A 16,225-nucleotide genomic window follows, 5' to 3' on the forward strand; every position below is an offset into this window, starting at 1 on the left:
ATCATCGTCTACAAACACTGGAATGTTTGCTGATGAGAGTTCATTACTATAAATCTTACTATGGGAGTATGTTTGGTTTCATCCATCAGTTATGGTTAATATCACTGCCAAAAAAAGAAAAAAACTGATGGGAAAGTGTGTAAATATGTCAACTTTAAAATGCGCAAACACCAGTTGAGCTGGTTCAAATGAAAGTGTTAAGAGATCAAAATGAACTGCTAGTTGGCAGCATTGATCAGTTTTACTCCACACGCCAGCTGCCATGACTCTTGGCGGCTGAACTTGTTCCACATGTTTCTTGGAGGAAGTTCCAAGACTTGAGGAAGTCGAAATGAGGAAAAAAGGATATTAAATCAAAATTGTCACTTGCCTAAAGGAGCATGTAAGAAAACAGTCGCCACACGCTGCGGCAAAACTTCATCCTCTTATATTCCACTTATATCTGATGCAGAGCTCAAATAGCAGCACTTAAAGGGAAAATACAGTGGATTTCTGACAGTACATGATTTATTAGTGAGGAAATAAGAATTTCATCAGCACTGATTGTTCAGAATGACTCGAGGCTGTGGTTATTTGGTATGTTTAGGACTTTATTCATCCAGAAAAGAAGGCTGGTATGTGAGTGAAGGAAAAAGCAAAATGCAGCTCTACATTAAAACATCTTCCTGGTAAATGTCATTAAACAGCAAATGAACCAGGCAAGAAGGGGAAAAAGGGAGGAGAAGCTCTCTGAGGAATGAGTACAGTGACTGTTACAATGTGCCATGACAAGTTTTCCAAAGAGCGTCCAGAGAACAGTTCATGTCCCGCAGTCACAGCAGCAAATAGGGCCATTCTGAGAGTGAAGCGAAGCCGTCTCCTCATCAACCCGGACAAACCTTTCAGTCTCCCGTCGTAAGGCTTTAAGCAGAGCGTGTGCCGCGGCACCATGCTTAACAAAATAACAGGTCACAGTGGAGAGAAGGAATGCATATGGACATGGCTTCGCTGGACTGCTGGAGTCCCGCGGGAGATGGAGGCTACTATTCATCTCCCACGCCGCCGCGCCGCCCCCACCCCACAAAAAAAACAAAAAACAAGGCAGACGGCCCGTCCCGAAACGAGCGGCGATCCGCGCCCACGTCTGGGAGACCGCCTCCATCCGCCAAGGCAGCCTTCGGGAAAGTTCAGAAGTCTTGTGTGATTGGGATGACGGACAGGTGGAGCGGACCATGAACGACTCAGATCTGGTCTTGGCTTTCTCTTATCACGTTAGCTTTATACATCACATCCTATTCGGATGAACAGTGCATTACACAAAAGTACAGGGGAAAAAAATACTGGTTTTACACTATACATTTTCTAAAATATATACAGAGTAAAATAAGTTATGTTTTCATAATGAGCTATAGCCGGTCTGCACTCATGTGCAATCAAATGCATCTGTGTGAGTGTATACCAGAATATCCAATATATAGCCACACAGTCCAGAGTCTCTAAAGGCATCTACTTATTTGGTTAAAGAGTGAGTTTTTGCGAGAAGACCTGTTGTAAAGGGGCTCTCCTCTCAGAACAGATCAATAAACAGATATATTTCTCTTTGTACACTCCCTGAAGGCGAACCGTCCCCACAGGGTTACAATTACACGTTTAATATATCCTAACATTTACAACCTACCATGTTAGCTCTAATAAAAATACATTTCTCAAAAAAATATTCTTGCAGTGCCGGTTCTCTTTCGAGCATGCCTCTGAAAACCTCTGACTTTTTTTTTTCTTTCATTTTTGTGTTTTAAAACGAGCTTGCTTGTTGAACCTTGACGTTGTGTCCGCACGCAACACAATCCGCCCGCTCCGCTCCGTCTCACGCCGGCGCCGCGAGGAAGGCGCCCATTTGCAAGAAGGTGCCAGGTCAGATCCCAAAGAAAGAAAAAAAGTAAAATAAGAACACTCCCAAATGAAAATAAAAACCAAAGTAAAAGGTCATCTCCCTGTGCCCTTCCTGATTCTTCTCCAGGCACACCACCACATGACTTATTGCAATTGAATTTTGCAAGTTGGCTTAGTCTGGGAAAAGATATTAGCTTTAAGCATTCATATATGTAATAATATATATTTATAGATATATATATTAAGAGTCACAGTTATTCCCACACATCCTTTAGCCCTTTGTAGGTGGAGTCTCTCTCGTCCTCCTCCCCTCTCCGTCCGCCCTCCGTCTACAGCTGAAGTGAGGTCTGTGTAGAGCGGTGGGCGGAGGGGAAAGGGGCGTTTGTGTCCGGTCCGGTGCGGCCCGCGGCGCCGCGGGGCTCACAGCCCCGTGCTGACCACGGCGCCGTGGGGCTGGCAGGACTGCGCCTGACTCAGGGCCTCGCGGATCTGCAGGTTGAGCTCCATGAGGCGAGTGCTGGCCTGAGAAAGGTCCCCGCTGGGGCCCACCACGGCCAGGCAGCCCGTCTGGCCCAGCGTCTGGTGGCGGAAGTAGATGTGCAGGAGGGTCTGGACGGCGTTGTCCGTCTCGTTGCCGAAGATGTCATTGGGCCACAAAGACCTGCGCGGGAAAGGAGGAAAATTCAGACCACAAACGCTTCAGACTGATGGAATTTAACGATGAAAAAACTAAATCAACTGCAAAACACAAGTTATCAGGCTTCCCGAGACCGTGGAGCAGTTTCAAACTGGAAGGTTATGCCAACACTGCCTTCAGCTAACATCAGTGCTACAGAATAATTCAAAGCAGCTCGTTTAAAAACGACGTTTTCAGACTGACGGCAGCTTTATGAGCAGCATCGACTGATTTCTGAGCTGCGAGCCTCACCTGAAGACTTTGACCTGTGTGAGAGCGGAGCTGAAGTCTCTGCCGCGGAGCGTTTCGATGAGCGACTGGATGGCCGTCTCCGTGTTGGTGTGGGCGTTGTCGGACATGCACACGTCCTCCTGGACGTCGTTGCCAATCTCTGCCTCTTTCAGGCAGCTTTCTAGGATCGTCAGCTCCTCAGACATGTTGGTGACCTGAGAGACAGAGGCACAGAGATGACGTCCGCCGCGCCGAACGATAGCAGCGTATATGAGCTACATAAAAACGGCGGGTCAGGAAATTAAAACAACGGGAGGACTCGCTCTCCCCCGACACTCTGTATGTGAAATTATTTAATTTCCTCGGGTGATGGAAGCAAACTGAAGGTAAGTCTGGATGCAGGCAGGAATCGACTGCAAAACAGAGCATATTTATCTAACCTTAAAAGATTTCTTATCAAGAAGAGTGAATGGGTGCACTGAGCAAAACTCTGAATTCTGTTCTGCTTATTTCACCTCTACTGGTAGAAATGGATCAGTTGATTGAATGGATGAATGGATGAATTCCGTTTGCACGTGCTGGTGCCCTTCAGTCTCACCTCGGCCTCTCTCTTGATGGTGTCCACTCTGCTGATGAGCTTACAGTACGCCTGGAACAGCAGCAGCAGCTGAAAGTGCAACTTATAAAGCCTCCGACACAGTTCCAGCTCCTACAGAGACAAAGACAAGACTGGCGCGTCATTCGCCGCGGTCTGCCGCACGCTCACATCACAGCAGCGGCCACATGATTAGACAGATGGGTGTCCTGGGTTAGAGACATGGGGAGGAGATGAAGAGGGTTAACATGAACTAGTGCAAGGTGCCGTCTGGTTTGGGCCGTGTGTCGCCAAAGGTGAGTTACCTACAGCTGCTAGGATTAGTGATAAGACTGTCCATGACCACCTTGTGTGACACTCCCCTAAGGGCCGCAGTGACTACAGCCCTGCGGACTGGACGAATGATCCAAAAAGTGGGAAGTTATGAGAAGTTAAAGACCGTAATTCAGGGAAAACAAAAGAAAAAAAAAAAATAATGAGAGCGTGAAGAGATATGGGAATGAAACGACGCACATGCCAAAATGAAAGTGAGCCAAAAGTGACATGAACAGTCCGCCCATCCTCTCCCACTGATAAAAAGCTGCAGACTATCTCGAATCAAACAGGAACTCTGAATGAGAGGAGATGACTTCAGATCAGAGCACAGAGATGCTGTTCGTCCAGCCGACGAGAACAAAAAAGAACAAAAAGCATATACTGCGGGATAACAGTCATGATTGGGAGGATGAGGGGAGTTGTGCTGGGTTAAGTGACCAATCAAGGCAGAGAGAGAGAGAGAGAGAGAGAGAGAGAGAGATACGAGGCAGGTGGGGGTGGTGGAGGTGGTGGTGGAGCACAGTCGGTGGCTTTCAACAGCACAGGTATGCAGAGAGAGATGAGATGGTCAGTGCTTTGTCCAGATGCCATCAGTAATAAAGGCTAAAATAGGAGAACCACTTACTGCTAGATTTTCCATTTGCTAAGCAAGAAGGTGAGCAGGTCACGCAAACACACACACACACACACACACACACACACACACACACACACACACACACGCACCAAACAACAAACAAAACAGAAGGAGAGAAAGACCGAGAATTAGTGAGCTTTAACATGACAGCTGAGACACAGTGACCTGACGGGCGGAGAGCGGTGCTCTTATCAACTCCCAGAGTCTGGCGTCAGAAGACGCAGCAGCTCGGCTCAGCGGGAACAGAAACCTCGTCTCAGGGAAGCAGAACAACAGCAAGTGCAATGAGGAAGAGTGAACATATGGTCAACGCTACGCAGAGCAGGCGGAGGAGGAGAGTGGTGGGAAAAGAGAAAAGCCCCCCCGAGTGTGTTTCTCCAAAAGCAGCACGTAAGTTTAAAGACTGGAAACACTGAAGGGAGCATTACATCCTGAAATCTGTCCTGAATTTCCACGCAGAATCACACGTGAGCGTCCGCTGTCAGTGACTTCTTCAAACGCGCGTGCGAGGTTTTACTTCGTCACCACAGAGATGTGCAAATGGCCTTGGGGAGAAATTTTAATAAATGCGCTTTTCCTCCAGCCGGCGGAGCACAAAGAGGTGAGAGACGGCGTGCTGTTAGTGGTGTTGAGGAGTAAGAACCACGCAGCGTCTGAACAGGAGACATTAGCAGGTCGTTATAAATATTCTGCGGCGCAGCAGCTCATTGTGACGGTTTAGAGCGTTGCTCAGCATGAGCAGAAAACTACCACGGTCATCAAAAATCACTCCCAAAAAGACACCGACGCTCACTTTCACTGAAATTTCACCAACTTTCAATTCAAAGACTACGTGACTGGTGTTAATAATGAGCGCTCGTGTTAGAGTTTACACCCACAAGGAAAGAAAACAAAACAAACTCAACAAATACACACAACAAATAAAAAGCAAGATTAAACTGCATATGCACGGTGAAAACACGACGAGGTCAAACTACATTCGAGTCAGTGACTTAAACGGTTCGAGGTGCTGCAGCTGGAAACGTGTGCCACTGGAACTCAAGTGTTCAGAAAGCACACCGACTCCGCCGCTCACTGATATGAGCCCAGACTGATGTTATCCTCACAAAATAAACCTGCTGCCTTCCAGCATGAAGTCTGTGAGCCAAAGCAAAGGACGGCTTTTAAATGAGGTTTAAGATTAACTGAAACCTCAGATGTAGACACAATTCTTAAAATGTCACCTCTAAACCAGGAACAATCCTCTCCCCCCCTTTAACTACACATCTATCAGAGCCAGGATTTTACGAGAAATTTTTACAGCAACAGAACCTTCGCTGTCGTCCAAAGATGGCTGACTGAGTAGAGCAATGACACACCTCTTTGTCTCCTACTCAAACTACCGGAGAACAGTATTCCCACCAACTAGAGCAAAGACAGGAGCTGCACAGATAAAACTGATCCTTCTTACCTGTGCGTGAGTGTTGGGTCGCTGGCTGCTGTCTTTGTCCCCAAATGTTTTCCTGCAGTTTTCCAGCCACTGGGAGGTTGAGAGAACAAACCGGCGAGGACGAAACATTAGTTACAAGACAAGGAGACTTGGTAACGGAGACATTACAGGGGCTTTTTACTGTCATGGACTCATGCATTTTACATTTGTGTGTGTGTACATAGAGTGTACATAATAAAGGTTGGTCAGGGAGGAGATTTAATAAGACCGTTGTACTTAGCAAATTAAAGAAGGCCTGCTCCAGAGCAGGGGATGGTATCTGGCTCTCCAGGGAACATTGCCGTCTCATTCAATTAGCGCCCCTGCATCGCAGAACCCTCTGCAATCTCATCTCTTCTCTTTCTTCCCATCCCCGCTTCCTCCCGCTGCCCACCCCTTCCAGCTCCCTGCCGCCTGGCGCTCCATAACTGATTTAGGAGTGCTGAGGGTTATTTTTATCCCGTCGGCAGGGGTTGTCACTGGTGATGCAGACACTAACGGCAGCTAAATCTACTCATCCCAACGCTGATTCAATGTCAGCCCTGCTGATGAGACAGATTGAACTTATCCTGCGCAGCATCAGCTATTAGTCTTTATGTTCTCCCTGCTGTGCGACGGCATAGACGTATGAGACCCTGTTTTTCAAGCTCATCCCGGTGGAGATGAGCAGACTCATACCAGACTGTTCCTTACAGTCCCTAACCCTCACATTCTGACGCAGCAGATGAAATCGTAGTTTGCGGCAATCGCACGGGATCGACGGGGAAGCGCAAGATCGGTGAACGTGGCGATGGAATGGTGAAGACTTACGAGCTCTGCTGCTTCTCTCTTGGCATTATAGGTGTCCAGGTGTTCCTGCAACTCCAGCACACTGAACTTCAAGATCTCCAATAGTCCACAAGAGACCAGCTGCAACAACAACACAGAACACCATGCAGAATTTAAACCAGAAACTAGTGAGAGAGGCACAACACACACGATGCTTTAATATCAGTGTCTGTATATAGATATGTAGACAGACAGATAGCAGGAGGCAGCCGTGTGTCAGAGCCTCACCGTCTCAGCATCCAGCAGCACGGTGGGGCACTGCGAGCGCGACGTCATGACTTCCAGGGAGCTGAGGAACTGATTTCCCATTCGTTGGAGCCTTTCCCCGAGAAAGCGAACAGATGCATGTGTGATGGAGCCAAATTTCCTCTGAATGCCCTTTGAAGCAAAAGCAAGGAAGAAAAAAAAATATGTGTAAAAAGAAAAGGTCTTGCTGAAATGCTTACTGGTTGACAGTACAACAGATACATTTCCAAGAAAACTCAACTACTAAATGGAAAAAGTCTGTTAAAAAAGCGGAAAAGAAAGAAAGAAAGAGAGCCATTACCTGAAAGAGCCGGGAGAACACGTGGAAAGTGTAAACAGCAGAGGACCCATCTGTGTCTGACAACATCTGGTTGACATGGCAACGCCAAGCATCTTCCTCATTGTCATAGGCAACAGGCTGGAACGCCGCCAGGATGGCGGAGAGGAAGGGTGAAGGGGGCGGAGAGGCCTGGATCTCTGGGAAGCTGTCTGCGTCACCTTCATCTTGACTGAAACAAACACGAGGGCCAGTGAGCTACAATACAACAACGCTCCGCGCTCCCCTCCGTCTTCACTGAAGGACGAGTATAAACACACGCGCACGTTGGCGCGCACGCACAAACACACACGTCATCTCTTGCTGCAAGTAAACAACCTCGCATTAGCAGACCCCTGCTGCCCTTTCTTCAAATTCTGCTGCGCTACGCTGAGAAGTCTAATCTGCTGCAGTGGCAACACAATAACATAAGAGCTATTAGCATTCCAGCACCATGCAAACATTTCTCTCTCTCCTCCTCTCACATACGCTCACAGGTGTGTACAGACGCGCTGATACTCACAGGCCTGTAGGACCGAACAGCCTGAAGAAGCAGACAGAATACAAGTATCTGAAGCCGGCGCTGCCGAGCGCTGCAGCGGACACGGTCTCTGTCCTCATCCTCACCCCAACTATCGTTTCTCTATCCCTCACTCTCTCCCCTTGTCTGCAGCTCGACTGTGCAGCAACTGCTAACAGCACTAGCGCACTGCACTCTCATCCCACACAGGACTGCAGAGAGCTCTATACAAGCCAGGCACACTGACACATACACACACACATTTCTGCACTGGAGCCAGCTCCCAGGCTCGCTGTGGTTCAATGTTGCGTAGTTGTTTTTATCCTGCTCTCTCCCACACACGAGGAAAAAAAAAAAAAAAAAAAAAAAAAAAAAATCCTCACACAGAGACACAGCGCGGCTCGGTTACTCCACGTTTCAGACAAAATCAGATTCAAAACCACTCACTGCACATTTGTGTGAGTCTCAGACCCATTTAAATCTCAATGATATATGTGTGTCAGAGGCTGAGAGAAGGACTCCGTCTGCGTGTTTGTTCTACGATGCGTCTCCGTGTTTCTTCAGTGTAGTTTAAATCCTTGACTTTACAGCCGTCCTCCAGCCAGAATTGGCCCACCTTGAGGAGAGCGCTCTGGTAGAAGTGGACTGGAGCCAGCCTATGTTGGCCCACCTTCACAGTTCCAGCCAGCCACACCAATAAACAAATTGCCCATCGTATCTTCTCACAAGCAAGCCACACATATCGGTAAAAGCAACCAGAGATACTTTAACGTTTTAATCACACGCAGCAACAGCAGTCATTAAAATATAAGAAAATAGGAGCTGCATAGACAGAGAGCAGACAGATCTTTTTCGATCTTATAATTAGGCAATAAGCAGCATGTCACAGCTCTTTTCTTTATAGAAATGATGAAGTGATGAAGTATCTGACCAATCAAACAATGACAAATCACAGCAATTCGTAGTCTTCGACCAATCCTGGTGGGATTCTGCTTTGAACCTCATTCATATGACAACTATTTGTGCTCGTTTGACATTGGTCCAGTTCAAAGTCTTGTTCAGGTGCCATTACTCTAAAACAAGGCTTGCTCAAAGTTTCCCGTCTACCATAGATATTTGTGATAGGTGTGGTGGTTCCCCTTGTAACCTTGTTCATATGTTCTTTTCTTGTCCATCCCTAAATATGTTTTGGCAAATTTATTTTAATACCATGTCCAAAGTGCTTTCAAAAGACAATAATGTTTCTTCTCATGTGGCTATTTTTGGCATTCCTGAAAACTACTCCAACTTTTCAGCTCTTCACCTGCAGATCTTAGCTTTCACATCTCTCATTGCTAGACGGCATCTCCTCACGCATTGGAAGTCAGCTAATTCCCCATCCAGCACACGATGGATTCATGAGGTCATGTCTTTTATAATAGTTGAAAAGATTAGATATTCCAAGAAAGGTATGACAGAAAAATTCTTTCAAAACTGGCAACCATTTATCAATTTTTTGGTAAAGGTTAACCCCCCCTGCTCCCCCCCTCTTTTTTTCCCTTCTTTTGGTGTGAGGGTGTTTTTTTCTTCTTTCTTTTCTTTATTAATTTTTCCTTTTTTTATTTTTACTTATTTGTTTTACTTATTCACTTTACTCGTGTTTTACTCTGTGTTGGAAAAAATAACAAAAAGGAATGTTGTGTATATCCATTTGCATTGCATAATTGAGACATTGTTTCTTTGCACATCAATAAAAATGTCAAACAGAAATCACAGCGATCCACTGATTTTAAAAAAGTCTGGCTCTCTTACCTGGACATGCCAGAGAAGTCGGCCTCCTCCTCTTCACAGCGCTCGTCCAGCTCCTTCAGGGCTTGAGTCACATCCTCTTCCCACACAGACCCACAGGTGCTGTCTGGATCAGGGTCCGGGTCCGGATCAGGCTTTGTTTCCGGTATCATCGGCATACAAAGGGGCAGAACTGTTTGGGACTCGTCCTCACAAAGGAACCCGGGTGGAGTGTCTATGGCCGGCGGAGGAGGGGGGGCCGGATCCAGGTCCTCTTGAGGGTCCAGGGTCTCTTGAGGGTCCTGAGTTTCAGGAGGATCCTGAGGTTCCTGCAACTCCTGAAGGTCGCACATTTCTGGTGGGTCAGAGGGCAGAGGGGGGGCGCTACAGAACCCCGTGTCCTCGCTCACACTGCTGCTCAGCTCATCGGCGGCAGTCATGCTCACAGCATCCTGTGACACCAAACCAGAGAGCAGTGTTACTGTTACTGCGGCAGGGGGGCTGAAGGAAAAATACAAATGTATCTGTCCCACAAAAAACTACGCCGACCACAGTGGCTCTTATTCAGAATTCAAGAACACAGACGAACCACCACTATCGCCATATTTACTGTATACTACTATATCCAGTATTTAGGAGAACATATTAGTATAAATTATAAAAGAAAGGACGTTTAAGTCCAGTTCCTTGGAGGCTGCTCGTGATGCCTTTCTATAAACGAAGGCGAGCATCTCCAGATAAAAATTACAGACAGGGGAAAAAGAATCGTTAATCTGCCAACGTCAATCAATCATTGAAAGGCCACTAAAAAACTGACCTCGCAGCTAATAAGATGCGAGCACGGTGGAGCGCCATCAGGACCCGTGCAGATGAAAGCAACTGCTGTGGCGAACGCCACACGTGTATGACTGATTTATGACCGACTCTGCATTGCTGTACATGGTTAATGGATTGCGACATGACGCAAGCTAAACGGCAAAATAAACTAAAAGCGCGCATTAAGTGAGGCTCCTTGATGACTGACCCACAGCCGAAAATCATCAAACTGCATGAATTTGTTACGTTGATGTAAATCCCGTACATGAGGGAGACCTCTAACGAAGAAAAGTTGTTTTTTTCTGGAAAGCCTAATGCATTCGGAAAACTGAGCGTGGCAGACAGCCAGTACATCACAGAGACAGTGGCTATATTACAGAAAGCTTTTAGAAGTGGTCGCGGCCATCCTGGAGGGAATGAGTAAGAGTATTGATGGTTTTATCTGGGGCTCATTACACTAAGAGCTGGGGTTGTGATGGGGGAGATGTCCTTGCAGTGATATTGAGACCACTGGCGAGATTGAGTTCCTAGAAAGTTGCCGTCAGATCTGCGTATGAGGCGACGTCACCGCAGCCGGAGGCAACACATATGACCATATTACACTTGATACACACGATGCAAGTTTGTCCATATGTTTTCTTGCGTTAGGCGATCCACTGCATTGCGTTCACACACCGAACATGCACATTTATATCAAGACAAGTCAAAATACTCACCGTTGTTAGTATAAGTGATAAATGTCAGTAGCAGTAGACAGCACAGGAAGGCTGCGGCATGTTAATATGGTAGCAACTCGAAGGGGTTTCATTCGCTTGAGCATGACTGCTTTTCACTGAATCGCACTTTCAAAGTTAAGACACATTTTGTAAAGGTCTCATACTCACACATGCGCTGGCTGAAGACAAAGGAGCTGGTGTCCCTTTCACAAGTATTTACATGGAGGTTTTAGTTGGAATTATCAGTTGCTGTTTAATTGGAGGTAAGCAGTAACAGCTGACCTGAGGTGAAATTTAGTTTCCCCAAAATCACATCGTCAAGCCCCACCACTGAAAAAGGGAACGGGCGCTAAAGAGTTGGCGTTTGGCGCCCACACCCAGAGCGAAGTAACAAAAGAAAGCAGTTGCGTAAGGAGCCAGAAACAGCCAAAGCAGCACACTATGTCTTTCACCCCAACAGCAGGACAGAACAGCCAGAGAGCCAGCACTTTAACCCCCATCCCAAAGCCCAGAGAGGCAGAGAATATTCAGCCTGAACAACAGACCGGGCAAAAAAATGAAGAAAATTAAAAAAACACGCATGCAGCAAAAGCAGATAGAAGATGACCAGAGACAAAATAGGCAAGCTAAAAAGCACCCGAGCACCACAGTTTATTGCCACTCCCGATTGATCGCACCTCAGGCAGCTGGCTGCTGGTGCTGTCTGAGTGGGCCATCTCCAAAAGGGGACTATCCAGTCGAGGGAGGGAGGATAGGGAGGGCAGGGAGGGCAGGACGGTGGCCTCCTCGGTCATGGCACTGCTGGACGATTCCTGGGACTGCTGCAGGGAGTCCACATGGTTGGACGCCGTGTCGTCTGTGGCAGAGTCACTGTTCAGCTACAGAAGGGGGAAAAACCCAACAAGACAGCCTGATCAGCATTTTTTGTGGACAACAAAAATTACAAAACAATTAGCACGCTATCCAAATTGTCACTAAAGAAATACATATTGCTTTATTTTGAAAGGTCTCTAGAAGTTGTGACGGCTGGTGTAACATCACTACTACAGGAACACACACACCTCAACCACAATGCACAGGGCTTTATAAGCTGTACTGCAGTTTGGAAGAATGAAAATGCTTCATGAACATTCAGAGAGAAAAATCATTCAAAATAAGGTGGATGGTTTATACAGTTCTCTATTCCGAATAGAGTGCATGGCCACACTTGCTCGACATGATGCTTCTTGTACACTTTTAACACAGAACGGCAGTGATATAGAACCACTCGAGAATTAAGAAGACAACTCTGTGCTTGAACATAATGCAGATCTTCCTGGACAGACTATAAAGAACGGAAAAGTAAAAAAAAAATAAAAAAATAAAAAAAATCAATGCCTTAATTCACTGTTCATCTCGACAGGATATTTTGATTTTGCTCCTGTTAGCTGTTAAAGATACAGATTGTAAAATTCAAATACTGGCACTCTGGTGCACTGAGTAGCTGATCTTTATTTCTCTACATTGATTTGGTTTTGTCAGTGAGTCCCTGCTGGGAGACACTGCCGTACTTCCCACTGAATCTACCTTCAGCCTGCTGCTGGTTCTCATCTGGTTAGGCAGACAAGAATCTTGATGCGAGAGCAATTCCACACTTTGTACGGTTAACGGATTAGATCAAGTCACTGGGTTTGTAGTACAAATGTTTTTGCACACTGTCGATTTCAGCAAAACAAGTGAAATTATGTTTATGTAACAGGAGGAGCATTTTAATGTTTTTAGTTTCCATTCGGTCACCTCTGCCACTTAAAACCTGTTCAGGAAAACAGAACATGCTCACATTTAAAATACTAATTGCTAATCATTTCATACAATTTTCTAAATACCTCTACTCATTAAACATTTAGGGTGAAACACAAATGCCACATGCTCATTTCTCTAGTACGTAACACAGAATCAATAAAATATGTTTTGAGGGAAGGAGGTTGTTTACTTGGGGGGCAAAAGCTCATTCTCTCACCGTGCACTACCAAGGTCAAGAAGAGCAGGAAGAGGAAAGAAAGAAAACATCCCCATTAGACGGGGGTAAAGCGGTGTGTATTAACAGCATTATGACTGGCAGGTCTGCGTCAGGCCTTGCTAGCAAAGTAAAGAATGAGGGGTTAGAGACAAGCAGCCAAACTTTTTTAAAAAACGTGGAAAGACATGCTGAATTTTACACTAAACCCTGAGGAATATTAGAACCACTGAGTACAAAAAAAATAATCTTTAAGAAAAAAAAAAAACACTATTACAGCTGACAACACTTCAATAAACAGGAATTAAAACAAGTTATACAAATTTTACTCCAAAATTTTGCATTACTGAAAAATAAATAATAGCATTGAGTAAGCAGCGAGGTGTAAAGGCACTGTGCGCAACTTTGTTTTGTTCAGATGACGTTTGCCATCAGCGCAGAAGCAAGCGCGTGAGCCCCTGTCCACGCCGCCGACGGGTCCAGCTCAGTATGCGCGCGCACACACACACACGCACACCATGCCAGCAGGCTGCGTGAGTTGCACAGGAGTTTTCGGGGTGGGTGGGGCAGGGGGAGGACCCTGATTAGAGTGAGACTTACAAGGCCGGTGCAGGAGAGAATCTGGCTAGCGCTCAGTACCTCCTCCTCAGATGATTCATCCGTGTCCTCGTGGTTGGTGAGGTTGAGGCTTGGCGTGCTGCCCGTGTACTGACACTCCTGCAAAGACGGCGTGTCCCCTTTGTCCATGCTCTCCAGAGAGCGGCGCCGAACCCCCCAGTTAAAGTTGTCCATGCTCTCCCCCTAGAGGAAGGCCAAACTCCAGTGAGACAATATTGTCGTGGCATATACTACAAAATACACAAACAAGTCAAAAGACAAACAACAATACAGAAATTAAATGGACAGACAAACAAATGAACAAACGCTTGTGTGCTTGAGAGGGCGAGACGCTTTCTCTCGACGATTTAGGACACCAAAGGATGCGTAATTCTAAATCTACTAAAATAAAAAGTTCACAACCACAGGAGGACTGATTGTAAAATACACAGTATGAGTGCATTCAACACAGGGAGACATCAGGGCACAGCACTGAGCGACATCTCTAAAGACGTGTCTGGCCCACAGACTCACCTGCAACTCCTTGTGGCAAGAGAAGAGAAGGAACACACATGTTAAAAGACTAAAGACAGTTGTTCAAAAGATTTGTGTTCAACAACAGTAGCCAAAACAACCTGAGCAAACACTGGAGGAAGGCGCTGATGTGGTTGACATGTCACACCATGAACTCCAGTATGTACAGGCAAGCAAAGGGAGAAGCTCACAGCTTTAACTGTGTCTAGTTGTCGTAGGCTTTGCTTCTCTAAACTTTACGCATTCTAAGAATTGTTATAAAATATTTGGACTATTGGCTCATCAAAATGGCCAGAACGTCCTTATTTTTTTAATCCATGTTTGCCACTGTTTGGCTACAGACAGGAAACTTCACTGGGATTTCTCACCTCGGCATCCTCCAGCTCCACATCCAAAAAGTCAAAGTCCTTAAAGACACCGAACTGCTGCTCACTGCCTGTGTCCTCCCCCTGCACCTCCTCCTCCCTGACCACCTCCTCCACAGTGGGAATGAGGCTGGTCTGCTGGTCAGCAGAATCCAGATCCTCATTAGATGAAAACACCACCTGCAAAAAACAAAAAAGAGGGCATTTGAAGGTCTCTGTTCTCAAAAGAAAAACATCAAAAAACACATAAAGGCTCAAATCAACATGACAAAACCACCACCACCACCACCACCACCACCACCGCACAGCAAACAGCAGTATTCATGACAGTGGATTTCCAGAGACCTTATCTGAGGCCTTAGAGTAGGAGAGGAGTCTTACAGATGGATTTTTGGGAATGCCGGCTTCTGGACCACACAGAGACAACACATTCATGAGTCTCTCTCTGGTCCGTCTCTGTAACAAGAACACAGGACAGGAGTGATGAATCAAGACTGAAAGAGTAGATAATACAAGAGTAGTAATACAATCAGTCTCTTGACTATCATTTTACTTCAGCACCTTATTTAAATAAATGTTTTATCCTACACTTACTTCTCTATATCATGATTTTTTTCAACAAAAGACACAGATTACTTTGCGTACAGGGTTGAATGCTTTGTGTCCGTTCAGGCTCATACCTGGGAAAGCTGAGGCCTCTTCCAGCTCACTTGCACCAGACCGTTGGAGTTCGAGCCAGAGGAGGTGGAGGAGGTACTCCTCGTTACAGCAATCACCTGCGGCTTCCCATTCCTGCCTGCTGCACTCCGCTGATCACTGTATTTATGCCCGATGATCGGTGTCTGTGGAAATCAAGACATCCTTGTTGATTGTGAGAAGCAACAAGGGGAAAACAATGTGCTGAAGGAGATCTGGATCAGGACCCTCACCTCTGAGATGTCAAAGTGGAAGTCCAGCGTCTTGCCCGGCAGCTCCTTAGAAGAGTTGTTGAATATGCGCGTAAAGGCAATTTCTGGAGAGCCGCATGACTCAGAACTGTATGAACGCTGCACGTCGTCTGGAACGACGAGGCTGGCTGAGCGGGACACCACCAGCTTCAGAATGTTTTGGGCCTCTTTCCAATGTGGACTCTGGAAAACACAAACATCATGATTGACTAAAGGAAAAGAATCGGTGGGGGGTGGGGGTTTCTGGAGAACATTCCAGCATGAAAAGACAAGTTCTCCTTCAGAATCCCAAAATAACTCATAAACACAGCAGACACGGGCCCAATGTCTGTGATTTTCACTGCATACAGTGATGTTGAGAAGCCTTGAAAAGAGGCAGAACAATTACACAGGCGCTGGCACAGTAGACGCACAAATACAAAGCTCCCTGTGAAAGGCAATGCTTAGAGTCAGTCAGTCAGTACGGGCTTGGCTTCAGGCGCTAATGCTATAGAAGCTGTCAGATGCAGATGTGACTGAGAAGCAAATAGTGCCCAAGGGTCAAGGCTGGTAAAAGGCTTCCATAAAGTACCCTGGCTCCATCAAAAAGGCTTCTCAACAATGACCCTGAAAGACACATTCTGTCTTAATCTCAACTGTGCCACTATTTATAGTCTCTCCTTGTGTTCATATGAACAGGGATGTCTGTGAAAACAGGCTGTGCCCTGTAATATTTTCTAACGATTACGTTAGTAAACTTGTCGGCAGCTGTGGAGCTCCGGGTTTGGGGCTGAGTCTAACTCGATG

At 46.2% G+C, this 16,225-nt stretch overlaps 1 protein-coding gene across 11 annotated transcripts in view; it reads right to left on the minus strand.

The window, feature by feature from the left end:
* Positions 1–569: 569 nt before the first annotated feature.
* fryl (furry homolog, like) overlaps positions 570–16,225 on the minus strand; it is a 54,032-nt gene continuing 38,376 nt past the window's right edge. For 3 of the 11 annotated variants that reach the window (XM_030083547.1, XM_030083542.1, XM_030083546.1), the window contains 16 exons: positions 15,422–15,622; positions 15,173–15,334; positions 14,838–14,948; positions 14,496–14,672; positions 14,128–14,136; positions 13,597–13,797; positions 11,678–11,878; positions 9,493–9,920; positions 7,167–7,374; positions 6,848–6,997; positions 6,602–6,700; positions 5,774–5,842; positions 4,312–4,329; positions 3,375–3,485; positions 2,798–2,991; positions 570–2,530 (listed from right to left, as the gene is read on the minus strand). In XM_030083547.1, the coding sequence (XP_029939407.1) occupies positions 2,290–2,530; positions 2,798–2,991; positions 3,375–3,485; positions 4,312–4,329; positions 5,774–5,842; positions 6,602–6,700; positions 6,848–6,997; positions 7,167–7,374; positions 9,493–9,920; positions 11,678–11,878; positions 13,597–13,797; positions 14,128–14,136; positions 14,496–14,672; positions 14,838–14,948; positions 15,173–15,334; positions 15,422–15,622 (2,580 nt within the window). In that variant the 3' untranslated portion in view covers positions 570–2,289. The remainder of the gene's footprint in view (positions 2,531–2,797; positions 2,992–3,374; positions 3,486–4,311; positions 4,330–5,773; positions 5,843–6,601; positions 6,701–6,847; positions 6,998–7,166; positions 7,375–9,492; positions 9,921–11,677; positions 11,879–13,596; positions 13,798–14,127; positions 14,137–14,495; positions 14,673–14,837; positions 14,949–15,172; positions 15,335–15,421; positions 15,623–16,225) is intronic. The other 8 variants (XM_030083541.1, XM_030083544.1, XM_030083543.1 and 5 more) reach the window with 6 other exon arrangements.

This window comes from Salarias fasciatus, chromosome 23 (genome assembly GCF_902148845.1).
Source record: "Salarias fasciatus chromosome 23, fSalaFa1.1, whole genome shotgun sequence".
Taxonomy (NCBI): domain Eukaryota; kingdom Metazoa; phylum Chordata; class Actinopteri; order Blenniiformes; family Blenniidae; genus Salarias; species Salarias fasciatus.